This window comes from Lepisosteus oculatus, chromosome 3 (assembly GCF_040954835.1).
Source record: "Lepisosteus oculatus isolate fLepOcu1 chromosome 3, fLepOcu1.hap2, whole genome shotgun sequence".
In the NCBI taxonomy this organism is placed as follows: domain Eukaryota; kingdom Metazoa; phylum Chordata; class Actinopteri; order Semionotiformes; family Lepisosteidae; genus Lepisosteus; species Lepisosteus oculatus.
In genome coordinates this window covers 4,675,498-4,692,182 of record NC_090698.1, presented here as the reverse complement: position 1 = coordinate 4,692,182, position 16,685 = coordinate 4,675,498, and the positions used below count along the sequence as shown (strand labels likewise).

Sequence of the window (16,685 nt, the reverse complement as noted above, 5' to 3'; positions counted from 1 at the left end):
TTTTAATGTGTCACTGCAAGACTACTGCTGGGACTTAAAGTCAAAACACCTTTCTTATGGCCTTCCCAGGGGTCTGCAATGATGGAGGATGGGCTTACCTGTCTGGATGCCCCAGTTCCAGCAGCTGCCTACACTGCTGAGAGAGGAGGCCTATGGTCTCGGCATAATCCTCGATGGTCTGTTCCACAACCAGGTGCTTTTTGAGCAGCTGGAGGGTGCTGGGTTCATCCTGGGATTAAAAAAAATAAACACGCTGAAACCAACTATGCCAACCTCTAAATGGGTGAAGGTTTGAACGCTTGAGTGTTGTTGCTGGTGAGGTGAATGAAAAGCTTTTCCTGAAAAAAGAATCACTGAAACCATTTTCTTGCCATTTTCCAGCATCCTCTACTGGTTTGAAAGCTCCGTGGGTTTCTCAGAAGCCCTCTTGACCTTCCAGGAACTTTCTACGGGAACGCTCTGCATTCACTGTTCTTTCGAGTTTCTCCCTTAACAGCTTCTTTAAACTTGCCACATACTGTTATGTAAGTTATGTACGTTTCTGAAGGGAAACACGGATAGCAGCATTGACCAGCCACATTGGCACAAGGCCGTGGGAAATGAAGGCATGGGCTTTCTGATCTGTCTCGATGCAAATGCACCAAGATTCCAACACGAAGTGCTCCAGTCCACTTCTTACCTTGCCTTTCTCCTCGTTCATCATGTGGAGCTCCTGTTCGCTCAGCCAGGCCTCCACCTCGGTTACGTCAAAGTAGTACTGTTGCGCCTGGTACATGGCGTCCAGGGTCAGCTGGCGCCTCTCCGTCTCCATGCGCAGGGCGTCCCACACCATCCGCAGGTGCTCCAGGCTGGCCCGCACGCAGTCGGCTTCCGGGCTGCGGATGGAAGCGATGAGCCCCGCCCTCTCCAGCACGTCCTCTATTCGTGCCCGATGGCCCTGGAGCTCACGCTGCAGACTCTGATATAGAATCATATAGAAATCCATAAAGGAGGCCAGCGTTACCCACCAGGAATGCAGTTCCTACACTTTCTGGAGACTGATATGTCTGAGGCTGGAGGTGACCTTATCGACTGTCACCAATACTGGCTTGGAGGGAAGCCCAGCTAGGCTCTTGTATAAGAAACTGCTTTACAATAGAGTTTCTTCTCTTTTCCAACTTCCAAATAAAATACAATGAAAGATCCTCACTGAAATAATTCCCACACAACCAAGTTGTCTCGTGCTAGAATTGTATCTTCAAACTGCGGCAGTCAGGGGTGGCTGCTGGAAAATTGTAAGCAAACATTTTCAGCACAGGAAGAAGCTTTGAAAAGCTCCTCTGGTCAAGCAACGATAGGAAGGAACATCTTTGCTGTGGAAGCTGGCTTTGGGTCATAATGCTGGCATTTGTGTTTCAGAAAGTGTGCCCTCAGTACAACTCTTTTTCAACCCAATGGAACCCAAAGAGCTTTACACACACATAGGAATCCACTTTATCTGCACCTGAAGAGCAGAACCCCTGCTAGTGACGTATGTGCTGTCATTTCGCACCAGTAGCCCCACTGCATAGAAGGTCATGTGGAAGAGGAAGAAATAACTTCACCAGTTGGATTATAGTGGCTGGGTGACACAGGGGGCTGTTGTAGAGGCCAGATTACCCATGTCCAAAGTGGAGTTTAGCCTGGACACTGTAGTTAAGATCCCTTCTCTTTCAAACAGCCCCCTGGGGGCTTTATTGACCAAGTAGTCAATACCTTGGTTTAACATCTCATTCAAAGAACAGCTTCCCTGTATTTTGAAGGAGATGTTAAACAAACCTAACCTTCTCTGGTTTCTGAGATCTGACGAAATTAGGTGACAATGTTGGAACAAAGCTGTCAAAATATAGAAGGAGGAGGGTAGGGTGGCTCTTGCCTGGTTTTTCTTCATGAGCTGTTGCACTGCTTGAAGGCTGTTTCCATGCTCTTTGGAAGTGGCCATTGGCAGCCTCTCCTGAACCCAAATCTGTAAAAGCACAAAAGAAAGACAATCGGTGAAGCTCTTTAAGCTTTCTGATATGCTTTTCCACACAAATGCCTCGTGGTCATGATGTCACTGCTGACGTCTGGCGTCTCCTGGGAGTGTAAAATTCAAAGCAGGCTCATCCCAAAGTCAGCAGCGAAGGGCGGGGTGGCGTTGAGGGGACAGGAACGGAATCAAAGCGACTCACTATTTCATCCTCCAGGTCCCGGCTGACCTGATGCACTTCCTTGGAGGCCAGCAGGATGCGCCTCCTCTCTTTCAGCGGCTCGATGAGGCGCACGATCCGGGTCTCCACCACGTTCTGCTTGTCAGCCACGTTTTCCTTCACCGCCCCCTGCTGGGGGATGGAAGCGGCCTGCACCTGCAGCTCGCCCACCTCCTTGTACCACTCCTCCATGTGGTTCTCCATGCTCTGGGAGAGCACAGAGGCAGAATGCAGGAGAGAAACCGAGAGAGAGAGAGACAGCCAGGCACGTGTTAGGCGTTGCATTCCACATTCGTCACGCATAACCTTTCTTTGTATAACTGTTCCTGTGAAATAGGCATGGAGATATGAAAAGCTCTAGAAACTTAAAGAACATAAAAAGATTTAGGATTGAGAGGAAGCTTGAATGGCCATCTGGCATATTTGATGACTTGTAGTTTAAGTATCTGAGTGTCTGACCAAAATAGCTTTCTGTTCCGCTCTTTATGAAGAGTAAAATAAACTTTTAAGGTGTGGGTGTTCTTCATGTGTGTGGAAAAAGAGGGAAATCGGAATTATGAGGCAAAACAGTGGGGCGATGAAGCCCACACGCTATCTGTGTATATGCGAGAGGAAGCCTCAATTTGTTGAGGCTGAACATTAATATGAGTCGACACAAACACCATCTGCTCTGATGCATCTGTGTGCAGTTGAATTTCTTTTGAAGAAATTCATTTGCTTTCAAGGCAACCTGATGTGCAAAAATAACAAAATGCAGAGGGGTCAGACAGAAAGAAAACCACATAAAAATACACACAAGAGAATACATGAAGCAGGTATTTGCAAACCTGATCATTATTCCTTTTTCATAGCCGGATTTCCCTTTCATCCCATATCGAATGTGTTTCACAGCTAAACAGTGAGGAACATTAATACTGGCCTGTCTGGACAAACACGTGACATTTCGATATGGATTTCAAAGGAAATAAGACTGACACTCTCAGTAATTGAGGCAATTACTTATCCCCGGGGCAAGAAAGGAACAAAAATAAAGGAGAGCAGGATGAGAGAAGGAGTGTTTGGGTGAGTGAGGAAGGAGAAGCTCCCCCTTTGTAAAATAAGACCAAAAAGACAAAGCGCGGGAGAGCGAATGACATGAAATGAAAAGACTACTGTACCCCTTCTGGAGGTGGCTGGGTGGCACTGATACAAACCACAATGCGAGGCTGTAAAGGAACTCAAAGCAGCTCAAGCACCAGCATGCTGTCAAAAAGGAGAATGAAAATGCATGAAATGAAGATCTGGTTGTTTGCGGACCGCGGGGTTCGGGCCCTGGCGCTGTCCCGAGGAAGCAAACTGGGGGTTAGACCATTCCTGACCAAAAGAGGCGTTTGACCGATCTCGCTGGGTCGGTCAAAACAGACATGCGGTGGATGTGCACGCCGCTCAGGACACTCGTCCAACACTAATCCCCTTCCTGGCTCTGCTGCAGGCTCACTGGCATGCTTTACATCACCATGCATCAGGGCATCTATAACAGCCTCTGGGAACCGCACACAATAAGAGATGGCTTTGTATTTGTAAAGGATCCGTTCTGTTTTGTTTTCACAAAGGATGCAAAGAGTCTGTGATGCTTAAAAGCATTCACCCTGTGTGCCATAGTTACTCGGCACCCATTGATTGTTTTGTCATTTTTGGCCGTGTGCTTTTATTAGATGTGCTGGAGAAGGTTTTTGTGCAAGTCTTTAGCAGAGCACACCGGCTTAAAAGTTAAAGCTAGTTCCTTCTCGCTACATACATTTTTTGAAGGCAAGGTTTTGGGAAAAACAACATTTTATAAACCACAAGGAAAGATTGTGTTAGCCCTGGTCTTACTCGCATCCCTAGCTAAAGGTCTCTCTCCGGGAAGGCTCATCATGCAACTGTGAGGAACGCCTGCCACCCTAAAAAGAGCACCTCCAAGGACAGCGCACTTCTCCATGTTTGCTACAATGCTGACACCAATCTAAAAATTGGTCATCCACGAAGGGCGTCTGCTTCAGGCTCTTCATGATGCACAGGGCTGAGCTGATAGACACTGCTGTGCTGGCAAGTGCATTGTTTGGTGCTCCTGTTTCAAGCCCTGTATCTGAGAGCTGCTCATGCTATGACATGAGCTGGTATTTTTCAAGACAAAATTCAATATTGTATGTGTGAGGGGGCGATCACTGCGTGATGTTTTTCATTTTTAATGATCCTGATCACTGAGGATCGTGACCACGTATCCACCCAGCAGACTACATGCACAGGTATCAAATTTAATGCACATCTATGTCGGCCTTCATTACTGCCCCATTACTGTTTTTTCATAGTGGACTTAGATTGAACTTTACAAATAAAATTTTCTGCGCTGTGTTTTTCCAACTAGTGCGTTATCTGTGTGCTGCCCAAACGTAGAACGGTTTATTTAAGAAAATGATGTGATAATGAGGGGGTGGGAAAGGAGGAGAGACCTGGAGCCTCTTCAGCTGTTTGTTGACGCTGGTCAGGTCCCTGCCCTGATCCAGGTGGGTGAGTTGGCCCTCCAGCTGTGAGAGCTGCTGGTCCAAGTCGCTGTAGCTCTTCACCAGCAACTCGGCCTTGTTGGCTTCAAAGAGCTGTCGGGCTTTGGCCTGTGTGGTGCTCTCCAGTTCCAGCCAGCACTCCCTGATCTCCTCCAGCTTCCTGCGTACGATGGCGCCCAACTCCGGCTTCTCCTGGATCAGCTGCTGGCCCTCCTGGTGGAACATAGACAGGGTGGAAGGAGAAACTTGAATATCATCTGCCCCATCTTTGAAACCCATTTTCATCTGATGCCACATTGGGCTGGCCATGACTGAAATTGTGCTCTTGAAATCGATTGTAGAAAAGCTGAATGTTTGATTTAGCTTGCTGATAGCCGGACAGAGTTTTCCACTTTGGATATGCAGGCATTCCATAAAAAAAGCATCGGGCATTTTGCCTTCATCTGCTGAAGTTTGCAAGGAGCCTCATCACAGGCAAACCTTGCCGGCTGGAGAGCCTGCATTTCTAATGGCTTATTATCTGTGGTCAAGACAAGGATGCCGGCCAAATAATCATGGTGGATTTGTTTAATTTCGACAATCAACAAACAGTCTGAATAAGAAAAATCTTTGAAACATTTAAGAAAGCTTTTACTTCTCCTTTTCTGTTCAAGAGTCCTGTGGCAGCATGCCAAGCTCTTGAAATAGAATTCATGCCACAACGCGTGGACACTGGGTGGAAGGCGGGATATTATTTATGACAGGCTTTTCTCAGCCAATTCCAAGACTGAAGGCCTACGGATGGTCTACAGCAAACATAAATAAAGTGACCACTAGCACATCATGTCAGTATTTGTGTAATTCAGACCATGGGCAGCACGTGGAGTCACTTCTCAGCCTTTAAACAGCTGTTATGTCCTAGCTTGTCATCTTTGTGTGGAACATAGTGATCAGGAGGCAAGGGGCTACGTTTACGATATTTTGTTAAGATGCATAGAACCTGTGGAGGATTACAAAGAAGAGAAATATTTTTGAGCAAATGTCGCAATGCCAAATATGTTTTTGCGATTAATATCTTGGTAGATGAAGCCTGCTAAGATTGGTCTGAATGTTTATCAGTAGAGTTTCTGCTTTATACTGTCCTGCTTCTTAAACACATACAAAAAAATGCTTGCAGTACATGCAGAAAATATTATTTAGTCACATTAAAGGAACAAATGAGTTCCCTAATAGAACATAGTTACAAAAACCTCAGATATTTATCAGTTATTATTATCTCAGATATTTTTAATATTTCTAACCCCACACATGCACATGAATACAGGAGATGATGGTCTTCACTGGTATGAGTTGTTAAAAAAATATTCAAGTCAAGTCAGTTAGGGAAAAGATTTACTGGGGGAAAACTGATTATCCAGTCACTTGTGTTTCCTGGTGATATCTTTATCCATGTTTGATTAACATAATTTGAATATGTCCACACTTGTGATAACCACTTTAGAATATTTTTTCACCTACACATTCCAATTTTTCCATCTCACAAATGTCCTTCTTTTTCTAAATGTTCCCCACTGCTTAGTACCGTTGCACACGTGGGCGGCATCATTTAATGTGCAACCTATCGTTTTAATTAATTAAGCCGTTTGTGTCGGCAGGAGTGAAGGTTTAATCATAACTCTCATCATTGTGCCTTTTAATGCTTTTGCTCCGTGGGGTTTTCAAGTTTAAAATGGGGGTTAAAGGTATGTGTCTCAAATCAAACCATCTTCTTACCAGGTAATCAACAGTGCTGACACGAGGATGGCATGTTACCATTCCTTGTGCATGAATGGTATCTTGCAGTGTGCAATAATGTTGTGACATCTGTCTTATGAAAACTGGAGTTCATGCAAGACTGACCTCTTTCATTCCCAATCTATTCGTTGCACCCATCACAGTAGAGTGTGTTTTGCTCATCAGAAAAAAATTTCACCGAATGCGCACAGAGGTGATCGTGGAACTCGATCCACTGCTTATATAATGAGCGAGCTGCATTCTTTCCACCCCAGCTCCAGGTTTCCTGTCTCAGCTGTGCTGCTGCTGCTGCTGCTCCGTGAGACTGCAGAGCCAGCAGAATTAGGAGATCATGCTGCAAAAAGCTGGGGTCCTTTTTTTTGTTGTTATTCTTGTTCTCGCGGGTGACAAAAAGATTGCACCAAAAAAGAGGCCCAGGACCCACGGTTGCTTTTCCAGGACGGTGACAATATGCAGCAGGATGAAACATAACAAACGTACTGAACACCTCACCGATCGCCCAACCTAAAATCTGTGCTGGGTCTTAACGCTTTCACAAATATAAACCTCAGTGGAGCCGCCCCTGGGTGAGATACAGCACGCCGAGGTGTCAAGGACAGAGCCAGCTGGGTGTTCAAACGCCAGCCATGCTCGTCTTTTAAGAAACTGGTAACCTTTGCAATAGCTTGAAAAATGGGAAAAAACAGCACAGAGTGTGAATAAGAAATCTCACTGTTGCCCTACGGCAGTGTTATTTTTTTACAATTCTGTAACAGAATAGAACTTCAAGGGAGTGCAGAGCAATCATTGGAGCAAAAGCCGTGTCCTTGTGTGTGAATAAACATAGATGGCAAATTATTTTGTCATTGTAGCCTGAAAGGGTTTACGCAGTTTTTTAACAAGGTTCACTGGTAAAACCTGCTTTAACCTAAAGGAGGAAATAAACCGGTTTATAATAATGACTTTCTTTCTGAGCCTTTCGAGCTTAAGATGTCAAGGACTCACTGAAAGCTTCTTGATGCAGTTGGTCAGACAGCACAGTACAGGATATACAGTAAGGTGATGTGATGAGCAAGTCTTAACTCAGATGGCCATGTCAACCACAGAATCTCTTTAAAGCACAAGTATTCAGATCACTGAAGTACCTTCAGGCCTTCATCAGGAGGAAAGTATGCCTCTTGGAAGTCATTGCTGATCATGCTACTGTGAAAAAGGTATTCTATATGTAATATCTATTTTTGGGGAAAAAAAACCTTACATCTGTGCTAATACATATGACTGTGTGTGAATATGACAGTTCTTAAAAAGCAAAGGCACTTAAGAAAATTGCCCCATACTTCTGTGATCCTGGAATTCTGGCCTTTGGCATCTGTCTGTGTGGAGTTCTCTTGAGAACTGCTTGGGGTTGTTTTTTTGTCAGCCATTCCAGTTTTCTGCCATCTTCCAAGGACACACTGGCTAGGTTCGACTGGCTGTTGTGAGCTGGCCCCTTTTGTGAGAGGCCTTTTGGAGGACAGACATCCCACCCCAGGGTGGTGAGCAGTCATGTGGCCTCTGTCCCACTTTGCGTTCTGAGACGGGTGGATTAAGCTTCAGTTGGCATACTGTAGGTCATTCCGCTTAGGAAAAGAAATCCAGAATTCTAAGGACATGCATGCACAGGCACTGTTCCGCAGGGCTTCAGGCTATGCTACACTTCAGGAGAATTTGAACTGTCAGCTGTTTGCGGGACTTCGAACAAGGTCAGCCTGGACAATTCGTGGCAGTCCGAAATATTAATACAAGGTACAAACACCCTAGTACACCACCGGAACTGCTCCCTGAGCAAGCAGGGGTCTGCCTTTTAGAAGACAGAAGATGGAACAGGGGTGTCTTCCCTGGAGAAGGTCTGGTACCCTTGGTTTTCCTTGCAACTTAATCTCCCTGTTATTTTTCTGATCTCTTTAAGTGGCCCATTCTTAGTTAAAAAAAAATATTAGTCCGGACACAATGGCACCGGGTAGTTCAGTCTGTTGCATTATGCAAGACCTGACTCAGACGCTGAAAGCCAATAGCAAAATCACAGATGTCGCAAAATAAATGAAATGGCCAATTCTTTTCTGGTTTTATTTTATTGTGACAGGGCTCTGTGCCTATATAAGCATTTGAAGACTTGGAGAGAAGAGTGTTAAATTTGTTGCTTTTATCGGGCATTAAACCATTTAATCATCTCAGAGCAGAGGTGTCAAAAAGTCACCGCAGGCCTGTGGGAATAAAACTCAATTCCACTGACATCAAACCTTGCCTTTCTTTTCAGCAGTATGGAGGCATAGAAGTAAAACATTTCTAAACATTTCAAGTCTACATTAAGGTTTGTGTTTCTATTGCTTTTGTGTTGTGTTTTTGTTGTGCTCTATTGCTTTTGGGTCAGAAACATCTCTTCCCAAGCAGCTGTTTGCCCAGTGGGTGAGATGCTCCCCTATGGGCAAGATGGGCTTAGCTGCCTTGTTCCAGTAAGTAAGAAGTAAGTTCTTCCAGACTATTTTAGAAAGAAACAAGCCTACAGTGCTTTGGCTTTTAGTGAGTTGCATAAGAATAAAACTTGTTTACTTGAGGTTTAATGAGGACTTTTGAAGATAATCAATATCAGATTTATCATCACCTGTTGGCAACGATCTAAATATTTCCTGAAAAACAATTCCCAAAGTCCTTTGCAAAACTGTTCAGCTCTGTTTGAGTCACCACCACTGACTAAACGTTACAAGCAAACCCTGAGGTTGTACGGGTTGTATCAAAAAGGTCCCTCAAGTGAGATCCCCAGATCTAAAGGAGAATGTAACTTTTGTCTCAGCAAATCACAGCCAGACGTTAAAAGCAATCAACCTCAATCAAGTACTGTGACTGAAGATGTTATCAAAACAGAATGGTGGGATCATCAATATTTTCATATAGAACTGAAACATACACAGTAAGACCCAATGTGGCACTTCTGGTGAACTACGTCATTTGCTGATAACATGAACAATCATTAGCAAGAGACTGACTTCTGAAGAGATGTCCACTGGCATTAAACAAGAAGACCCTACTCCCACACCAAATTATTAATAAAACTGCACTGGCGTTAAACAAGAAGACCCTACTCCCACACAGTGTTAACAATACTGCGCAAGTGTATGGTTAACAGCCATTTTGCAGTAGAGTGGCTCAGTAAGTGATGAGGCATTGTGAAAAACAATTCTCTGGTTGACCACTGCTTGTCCTTCATACTTCACAATTTGTCAGAGTATCCAGATTGAAACATGCATACTTTAATACTCTTTAAAAGTATTAAATCTTTGATACTGATTTTTACCATGCCGTGCCCCATTCACGCCATCTCCACACCTTCACACAATTGCAGTTTACAGCAAAATGAAAAAAATGGAGAAGCTTCGAGGCTTTGAGTGTGGAATATAAAACACCTCCCCAGCCCAGCCGGTGAGATGCTCCTCTATGGGCCAAATGAGCCAAGCTACAGTACGTCACTCCAAAGGAAACCTTCCGCAAGTTCTTCCAGACTATTTTAGAAAGAAACAAGCCTACAGTGCTTTGGCTTTTAGTGAGCTGCATGCGAATAAAGCCTGTTTACTTGAGGTTTCATGAGGACTTTTGGAGATAATCAATGTAAGACTCATCACCTGTTGGCAATAATCGAAACGTTCCTGAAAAACAGATTCTGGAAACTATAAATCAGGCAGTTTGTAATATTAAAACTATGATTTGCTAAAAATACATTAAACTGAACATTCTGAGGCACAAAAGGTTAAGATTTTACAAAGTATCCTGACAGAGACTTTACCCTTCTTGGAAAACATATTTTGTATTACTAAAGATCATCCTTAGAGCCTAACCGTATGAGACAGTCCAGTAAGAACTGATTTGGTGCTTACTTTTGGCACCCTAATAAATTTAATTAGACTGGGGGCAGACTGTAAAAACCTTTTTTCCATGTAGGTGGTACAATAAAAAAAGATGAGTGTTTAAACCTGGGAGATGCCCATCTGAGTAGAAACAACCCAGCTCCACACACAGAATTCAATCCAAACCCTTAATAAAGTGATTGGCCAGCACACCCTGAAGGACTTGAGGCTGGCCATCCAGTGCAGGTCAAACACCATCTTATGGTAATGGCTGCGTTTTAAATACTTGCACACTTCTGTGGTTTAAAATAAATAGACCAAGGGCACAACTACATTAAGATTAGCATTAAGATTAGCGAGCCTCCAAAATCATAAATAATAATAAACTTTTATATTGCCTTTAAAAGTCGCTTCTCAAAGTGCTTTGTGGCAAGAAAAAAGCACACAAGTAGAGGAGACAGCAGGATTACACTATTACTGTAAGGATATGGAGTACAGTAGGAAAGCAAAGGGCCAGACCCAGAACCAGTCAAATAAAAGCCCTTCTAAAGTAGAAGGTTTTGAGTCTTGGTTGATAGAGCTCAGGGAAGGTAGAGGGAAATAGAATTGCAGAGCTTAGGGGTGTAGAAAGAGATGACCCTGTCATCTATAGTATGTAGGTGGGCTTAGACGACAGAAAAGAAAAAGGTGTACAGAAGGAGAACTAGTGTCCAGGTCCCCTCCTTAGGGCATGAATATTAGCCTTCTGCTGGATGAAGTCCTGTGATTTCATTTGCCTTATTTTGATTATTTTCCTGTTTTTTACAGACAAAATGGAAATATTGTACTTATTGTAAAGGGATGTTTTGCTTTCGGTTGTGTTCATATCAGAGGCTGGTGGAAAAAAGAATCACCGCCTGGATTAGCCCGGCAGAGCTGTAGAAATCACCCCTGCAAGATGAGTAAAACGCTCCTGACTGAATTAGCTCAAGCCCGGGTGACTCTGAAACCCAGACACTTTATTATTTATTTTTCTTGTTTTGATTTAACTCTTGCTTTTTTACAAAAAGCAAGCAAGTTGTAACAATGAATTTGCTTGGTATTTTGCGGTAATATTCACATGATTTTGCCATGTTTATAGGATACTGTGATTATGTTTATGAACATTACACCAATTGCTATGCAAGTGTAACACAGCGGTTATTGATTGCTGCATCCTTTAATTTAAGAGAATCAGACCAAGGAATAAAGCAGGATACAGTTTTTAAGAAATTTTAAGAGGCTATGATTGCTTTTAACTGTAGCAAATTCAGACTCACCACTGAACATCAAAAAAGCATTGCTGATCAGGAATTGTTACAGCATGATGTTTACTGCTGATAAGTAATAAACACCATGTTAATTGTATTGGAGAGGAGTTTTGTTGAAATAAAAAGTTGTTTGTGTTTTTATTTAACACGGCAAAATCCAGTTTATTGGGCACCTTAAAGGGCCAAGGAGGTCAGCTTCTTATCCAACTGTTTTTTTTTTGTGGTACAGAATCCTGCTCTGGACTGATGTCATTAGTCATCAGACGTTTGTCAGTTTTAATAGGACTGGACCTCCAGAAAGCCAATTGTAAAATCGTTTCCTTTGGCTTTATCGTTTTCTTTATCTTTACATTTCCTATTTCTCTCATTTCAAGGGGGACAACACCTTACAGCAAAACAGAAAACAGATTCTTCCCGCTTCAGGTCTCATCAATACATTCTCACACAACTAGTCAATGAGCAGAATGAAAGAACAGCAGACTGAATCAGCCTGCCCAGGACCTCTATATACATCTATGTTTATTTATCCATTTCACACCCATCCATCACCACCGTCAAGGTTAGCACTAGAAAGAAATCGCATTTCTAGACCACAGAGCATGTAAAAAAAAGGATCGGCTCCCGTTTGTAATCAAACTCCAGTTAAAACAAACAAATGAATATAGATATCTCAACAAAAAGGCTACAGGTGCTGAGCAATCGTGAGCATTTGTAGGAATAAAAGCAGGGCATGCTCTCAATGTTAATTTATAACCACAGGCATCCATGGCCAATGTCCCACCCACCCCCTCCCCTTCCCAGAGCGGTCAGGCCTCAGCTCCCTGGGTCCCGGGCTCACCTTCTCAATCTTCTCCAGCCACTCTTTATTTTGGGCCAGTTCTGCCATGAACGCCTGGTGCTTCAGCCATTTCTTGTGCAACTTCTGCGCCTCATCCCGAGATGTGTCGCGGGCCATCAGCATCTTCTCAGCCACCCAATCGTCCAGCTAGGGGATACAAAGACAGGGGTCAGGAGCTTGCAGTCCTGGGACATTCTCAGGTGGGGCGCCCCAGAAATGGAGCGAGAGGAATTGAGGGGGTGGCCTTCTGCATCTCCTCTTGCGAGTGAAAGAGCTATGGCTTTTGCAAACCAGGTGCTACAAAACTGCAAAATAATAAATCAAAACTGTCCCCCAAATCTCTTTTCCTGCAGTTATGTTTGTCTTGGGGGGCAGACTCTCTTCTGTGCCTCCTTATTCTCTCTTCAATCTCCCCCAGTCCTCCAAAAGCCCACTTAACTTTTCTCCTCCCCTCCTTCCATTTTCAGAGAAAGGTAGATCATCACTGTCTTCTGTAGCTCCGGGCACAAACTCAACAGAAAAACAACACACAACAAAGCCTGTTATAACCCGAACCCCCTCATCCTCGCCTGCCTTCATCACTGCACCTGCAGTGCCGGTGTGCTGGTGCCAACAAGGCCATCTGAGGGAATCCCAGCTCGGAGAAATGAAAATCCAAGAAAACAGAAGCAGAAGATCAAATCGAGCTGCTGAACGGGTTTCCTGAGCGTCGCGTAGACACCCAGATCCTTTGTGTTTGCGAAGCCCAAATTAATCCACAACGAGATGTGTCAGAAAGGAAGGGGAAGAAAAGGGCAAGCAAAATGGCTCAGCACACAGTATGGGATGAGAGATGATCTTGTCCTGTGCTGTCACCCCAAGACTGGGGACCGGCTTTGATTTGGGAAAAACCTGAGGTGTCCAGGGTGCTTCAAAGCAGTGCTGATGCTGGGAGTTGTTGTGGCAGTGCTGGGTTAGAAAGGGCAGAGAAGGAGGGTGTTGCAGGCTGGGGTAGATGAACCAGGAGGTCGAGGATCAGGAGGGCTAAGCACAGCCTCCCCTTTCTTCCTCAGAATCCAGTTTTCTTCCAGATCAGGCTAAGAGACGCTTGGATGCTCGGAATTGCGATAAATCTGTATCAGTTTCTCCCCTTCCCTCTCCCTCTCTCTCTCCCCCTCTCTCATGCTGTGTCGTCGCTTGCTGCAGTCCTGCTTTCTAGTGCTGCTGCTGCCAGGCTCTTCAGCATCCAATGAGCCCTAGTTTCCCACTGCAGTGCCTGAGCAGAGTGAGCGGGCGAGCAAGCGAGAGAGAGAGAGCGCGATAGAGACTGAGAGCGAGCGAATCTACGTCGTTCATGGGCGTCACCAGGGACAATTCGCTGCACTTGAAATTACTGCACTGTGAGCGAAGCAAAAAAAAAAGCACTGGGAAACAGCTGAATGAGATAAGATGAGAGGAGAAGGAGCACATGGTTCACAGTTTGCTGACTGAATTAGAGCATTTTTCATTTAAAGGGACCTTGACCTATTTTTTTAGCTCTATCTTTAACAGCACTACTAAGCGTCTCCCCATTGTGTCTCCTCTCTCTCTCCCATTCGGCACAGATTTCAGGAGAGTTTGAACTCGGGCAAATAATTTAACTGGGAATGCCATGAAACCGAGTGTGGCTTCGATAACGTGTTTAAAAGTTTCCTTACTGAATTGTTTTGTAAAAAGGTCTCTGTCTCACTACATTTTATGAAATCAACTGTGGCTGCAGGTCCATTAAAACATGAAATTGAAAAGCAGTCAAGCAGGCCTTGAGATATTTACATTTTGAAAGACATTTGTGTCTGGTTTGGACAAGGAGTTTCAAAATCTTTAATGAGTAACTGCTGCTGTCTGCTCTCTTCATTTATGTTTTTTATACACGTGCAATAGCACTCTCCCAAGGTCAAGTTTAATAAAGGCATGGCTGTGCGTCAGAAAAACGATTCAAACCAGGTGTGATTGATTGACAGCTGGTGTTGACAATCAAAATGTATTAAAATGTCAAGTCACGTGTATTAAAACATAAGGTGGCAAAATGGAAATTTTTACTACGCTAAGACACCACCACAGACAATCATTTACTCTGTCAATGAATGGAAAAGGATATTTAAAAGGAATATCCTAAGAAGGCTGCAAAGGATAAGAGATGGTTAGATCCATCTTGTTTGTTTAATTGTCAGTACCTAAGTACTGACAGATGTTTCTTGAAGGATCCAAGGTTTCAGTTTTAACAGCTTGTCTAGGTTGTTTGTTCCAGACACCTACCACCCTCAGGTGTAAGCGCCTCTCCTTCCCATTCCTGTAATTTTCCCATTCCATATTTTATCATCAACCTCCCACTGTGTCTTCATGTTATTATTTGGCTGCTGCGCATAAAGTCATTCAATGGGTTGACCTTATCAATTCAATCATGGTTCAGGAAACTTTGTATCAAGTCTCTGTATAACCTCCTGTGCTCAAGACTGAGAAGATTAAAATGCCTTTATCCTGTGTTGTGGTGGAGAGCTCAGCAGAATCCTCACTGGACCGAGAAGCCCAGCTACTAAGCAGGCAGTACGAGAGTAGTTAACCACCATCTATAGAGGTTAAGTAAAGCTGCACATGTCTGCAGAATAGCTAAAAAAAATGCTTTCTTTCCTGCCACTGCAGGTCTATGTGGGCCACAACAGGGCTATCTGTTACGAAATATCACATCTCCATTTCAAGAAAAAGTAAACATGGACCTCAGAGATTGTGATCAGGTCAGAAGTGAAATAAGACAGTTGCATGCCAGCTTTAGAAAGGTTTTCAGCTGTAGCTGACTTGCCACTAGAGGCCAGTATATAGTATGGCCACCAATCATTAGAAATAGCCACAGTGGGTGTTAATAAACGATTGGGTAATTCCTGAAGGGCTGGGAATTTCTCATTCTCACAGCTGTGTAATTTGGCTTTGTTTGCTGTAAAGGGGGAGAACAGCTGTTGGGGGAGGGGGGTGTTCGGAGTGTTTTTGCACCTGAAAAAGCAACCGATAAAGCCCCCCAGACTTCATTTCATTATTTTCATTGCATTTGAGAATCTTTGATTGTAAATAATCCATCAAGGTGCACTTAAAAACACAACAAATGTTACTGGTTCCAATAGTCATTTGTTGACATTTTAATGCCTCTCTCAATGTCTTATCCTGCACCTCTGGAAAGACCCATACTGAAACAGTGCTGTAATGTGAGAATGTGTCCCATTGCAACCCAGATTTAGCATCCCATACGGAGCTGTTCTGGGGTGCATGGTGCAGGGTTAATTGTGCATGGCGTAGATCCAACCAGTAACAGAACTGGCTTTCAAAGAACAGAATCATTCCCCCACCCCCACCCATTCTGTTTCAGCATTCGCCACAAAAAGAAAAGCTGCGTGCAAATAAGCATGCACACTCCCTAGCTGTGCTCCTGATGGGGTTTGAAGTGCCTTCCATGTGCTCTATATTACCTTCCTGCAAAGAGCAGAGAGCTCACAGAAAGCTTTCTAAACCAACAAGAGGGAGAATTGGGCCACAGTCTCCCTCCACATTGATGCAGTCTCCTCCAGCATTGTCTACTTGTTCTCATTTCAAGCAGAGGCGGCCAGTGCCCTCCGACTGCTGCTGGTGAGCACTGGTGTGAACCAAAGTGCTCGGCCTGAGGCCATTGGCCACTCTAAGTTTACCTCATGGCAGTCCTGCAGGAACCTCTGCAGCTCCCACTGGTCGTTGAGCCTGTGCAGCCACTCCTGGGCTTGTTCCCTGTTCTGTGTGCTCCTGTGTGGAGAAGAAAAAAAAACAACGTGGTCAGATCAGCCAGCTAGTTTCCCCCAGGGATCTACAAAGCACAATCAGGGACAGAAATGAAACTCCTCTTTATGTTTTCATTCATTAGGCAGGCACTTTTTATCCAAAGCGGCTTAAGATCGCATCAGGTCAAGATGGTGTGGATAACAGTAGCATAAAAGAAGAGCAGTAAGGTCCATTTTGTACTGCACCAACCAGGATTCAGCAAGGTATTCCAGGTTTGTTGTAATTGGTCAATTGCAAAGCCTCGATATTACTAGGTTTGATTTAATTCTAATGCACAGGTTGCTGCTTCTCTGGTGCACTCATGCAGGGATGCAAGATCAACAGGAAGGGCAACAGCTGCCATTTGGTCACAAACTAACCAGCAGCGACAATTCAACTTTTCA

General features: G+C 44.1%; 1 protein-coding gene across 3 annotated transcripts in view; it reads right to left on the bottom strand.

Moving 5' to 3' along the window:
• Window positions 1-16,685, bottom strand: part of LOC102693479 (spectrin beta chain, non-erythrocytic 4) — a 66,155-nt gene that overhangs the window by 16,196 nt on the left and 33,274 nt on the right. For all 3 annotated transcript variants that reach the window (XM_015341048.2, XM_015341049.2, XM_015341050.2), the window contains 7 exons: window positions 16,176-16,266; window positions 12,487-12,633; window positions 4,679-4,942; window positions 2,190-2,414; window positions 1,895-1,984; window positions 680-958; window positions 99-229 (listed from right to left, as the gene is read on the bottom strand). In XM_015341048.2, coding sequence (XP_015196534.2) covers window positions 99-229; window positions 680-958; window positions 1,895-1,984; window positions 2,190-2,414; window positions 4,679-4,942; window positions 12,487-12,633; window positions 16,176-16,266 — 1,227 coding nt within the window. The remainder of the gene's footprint in view (window positions 1-98; window positions 230-679; window positions 959-1,894; window positions 1,985-2,189; window positions 2,415-4,678; window positions 4,943-12,486; window positions 12,634-16,175; window positions 16,267-16,685) is intronic.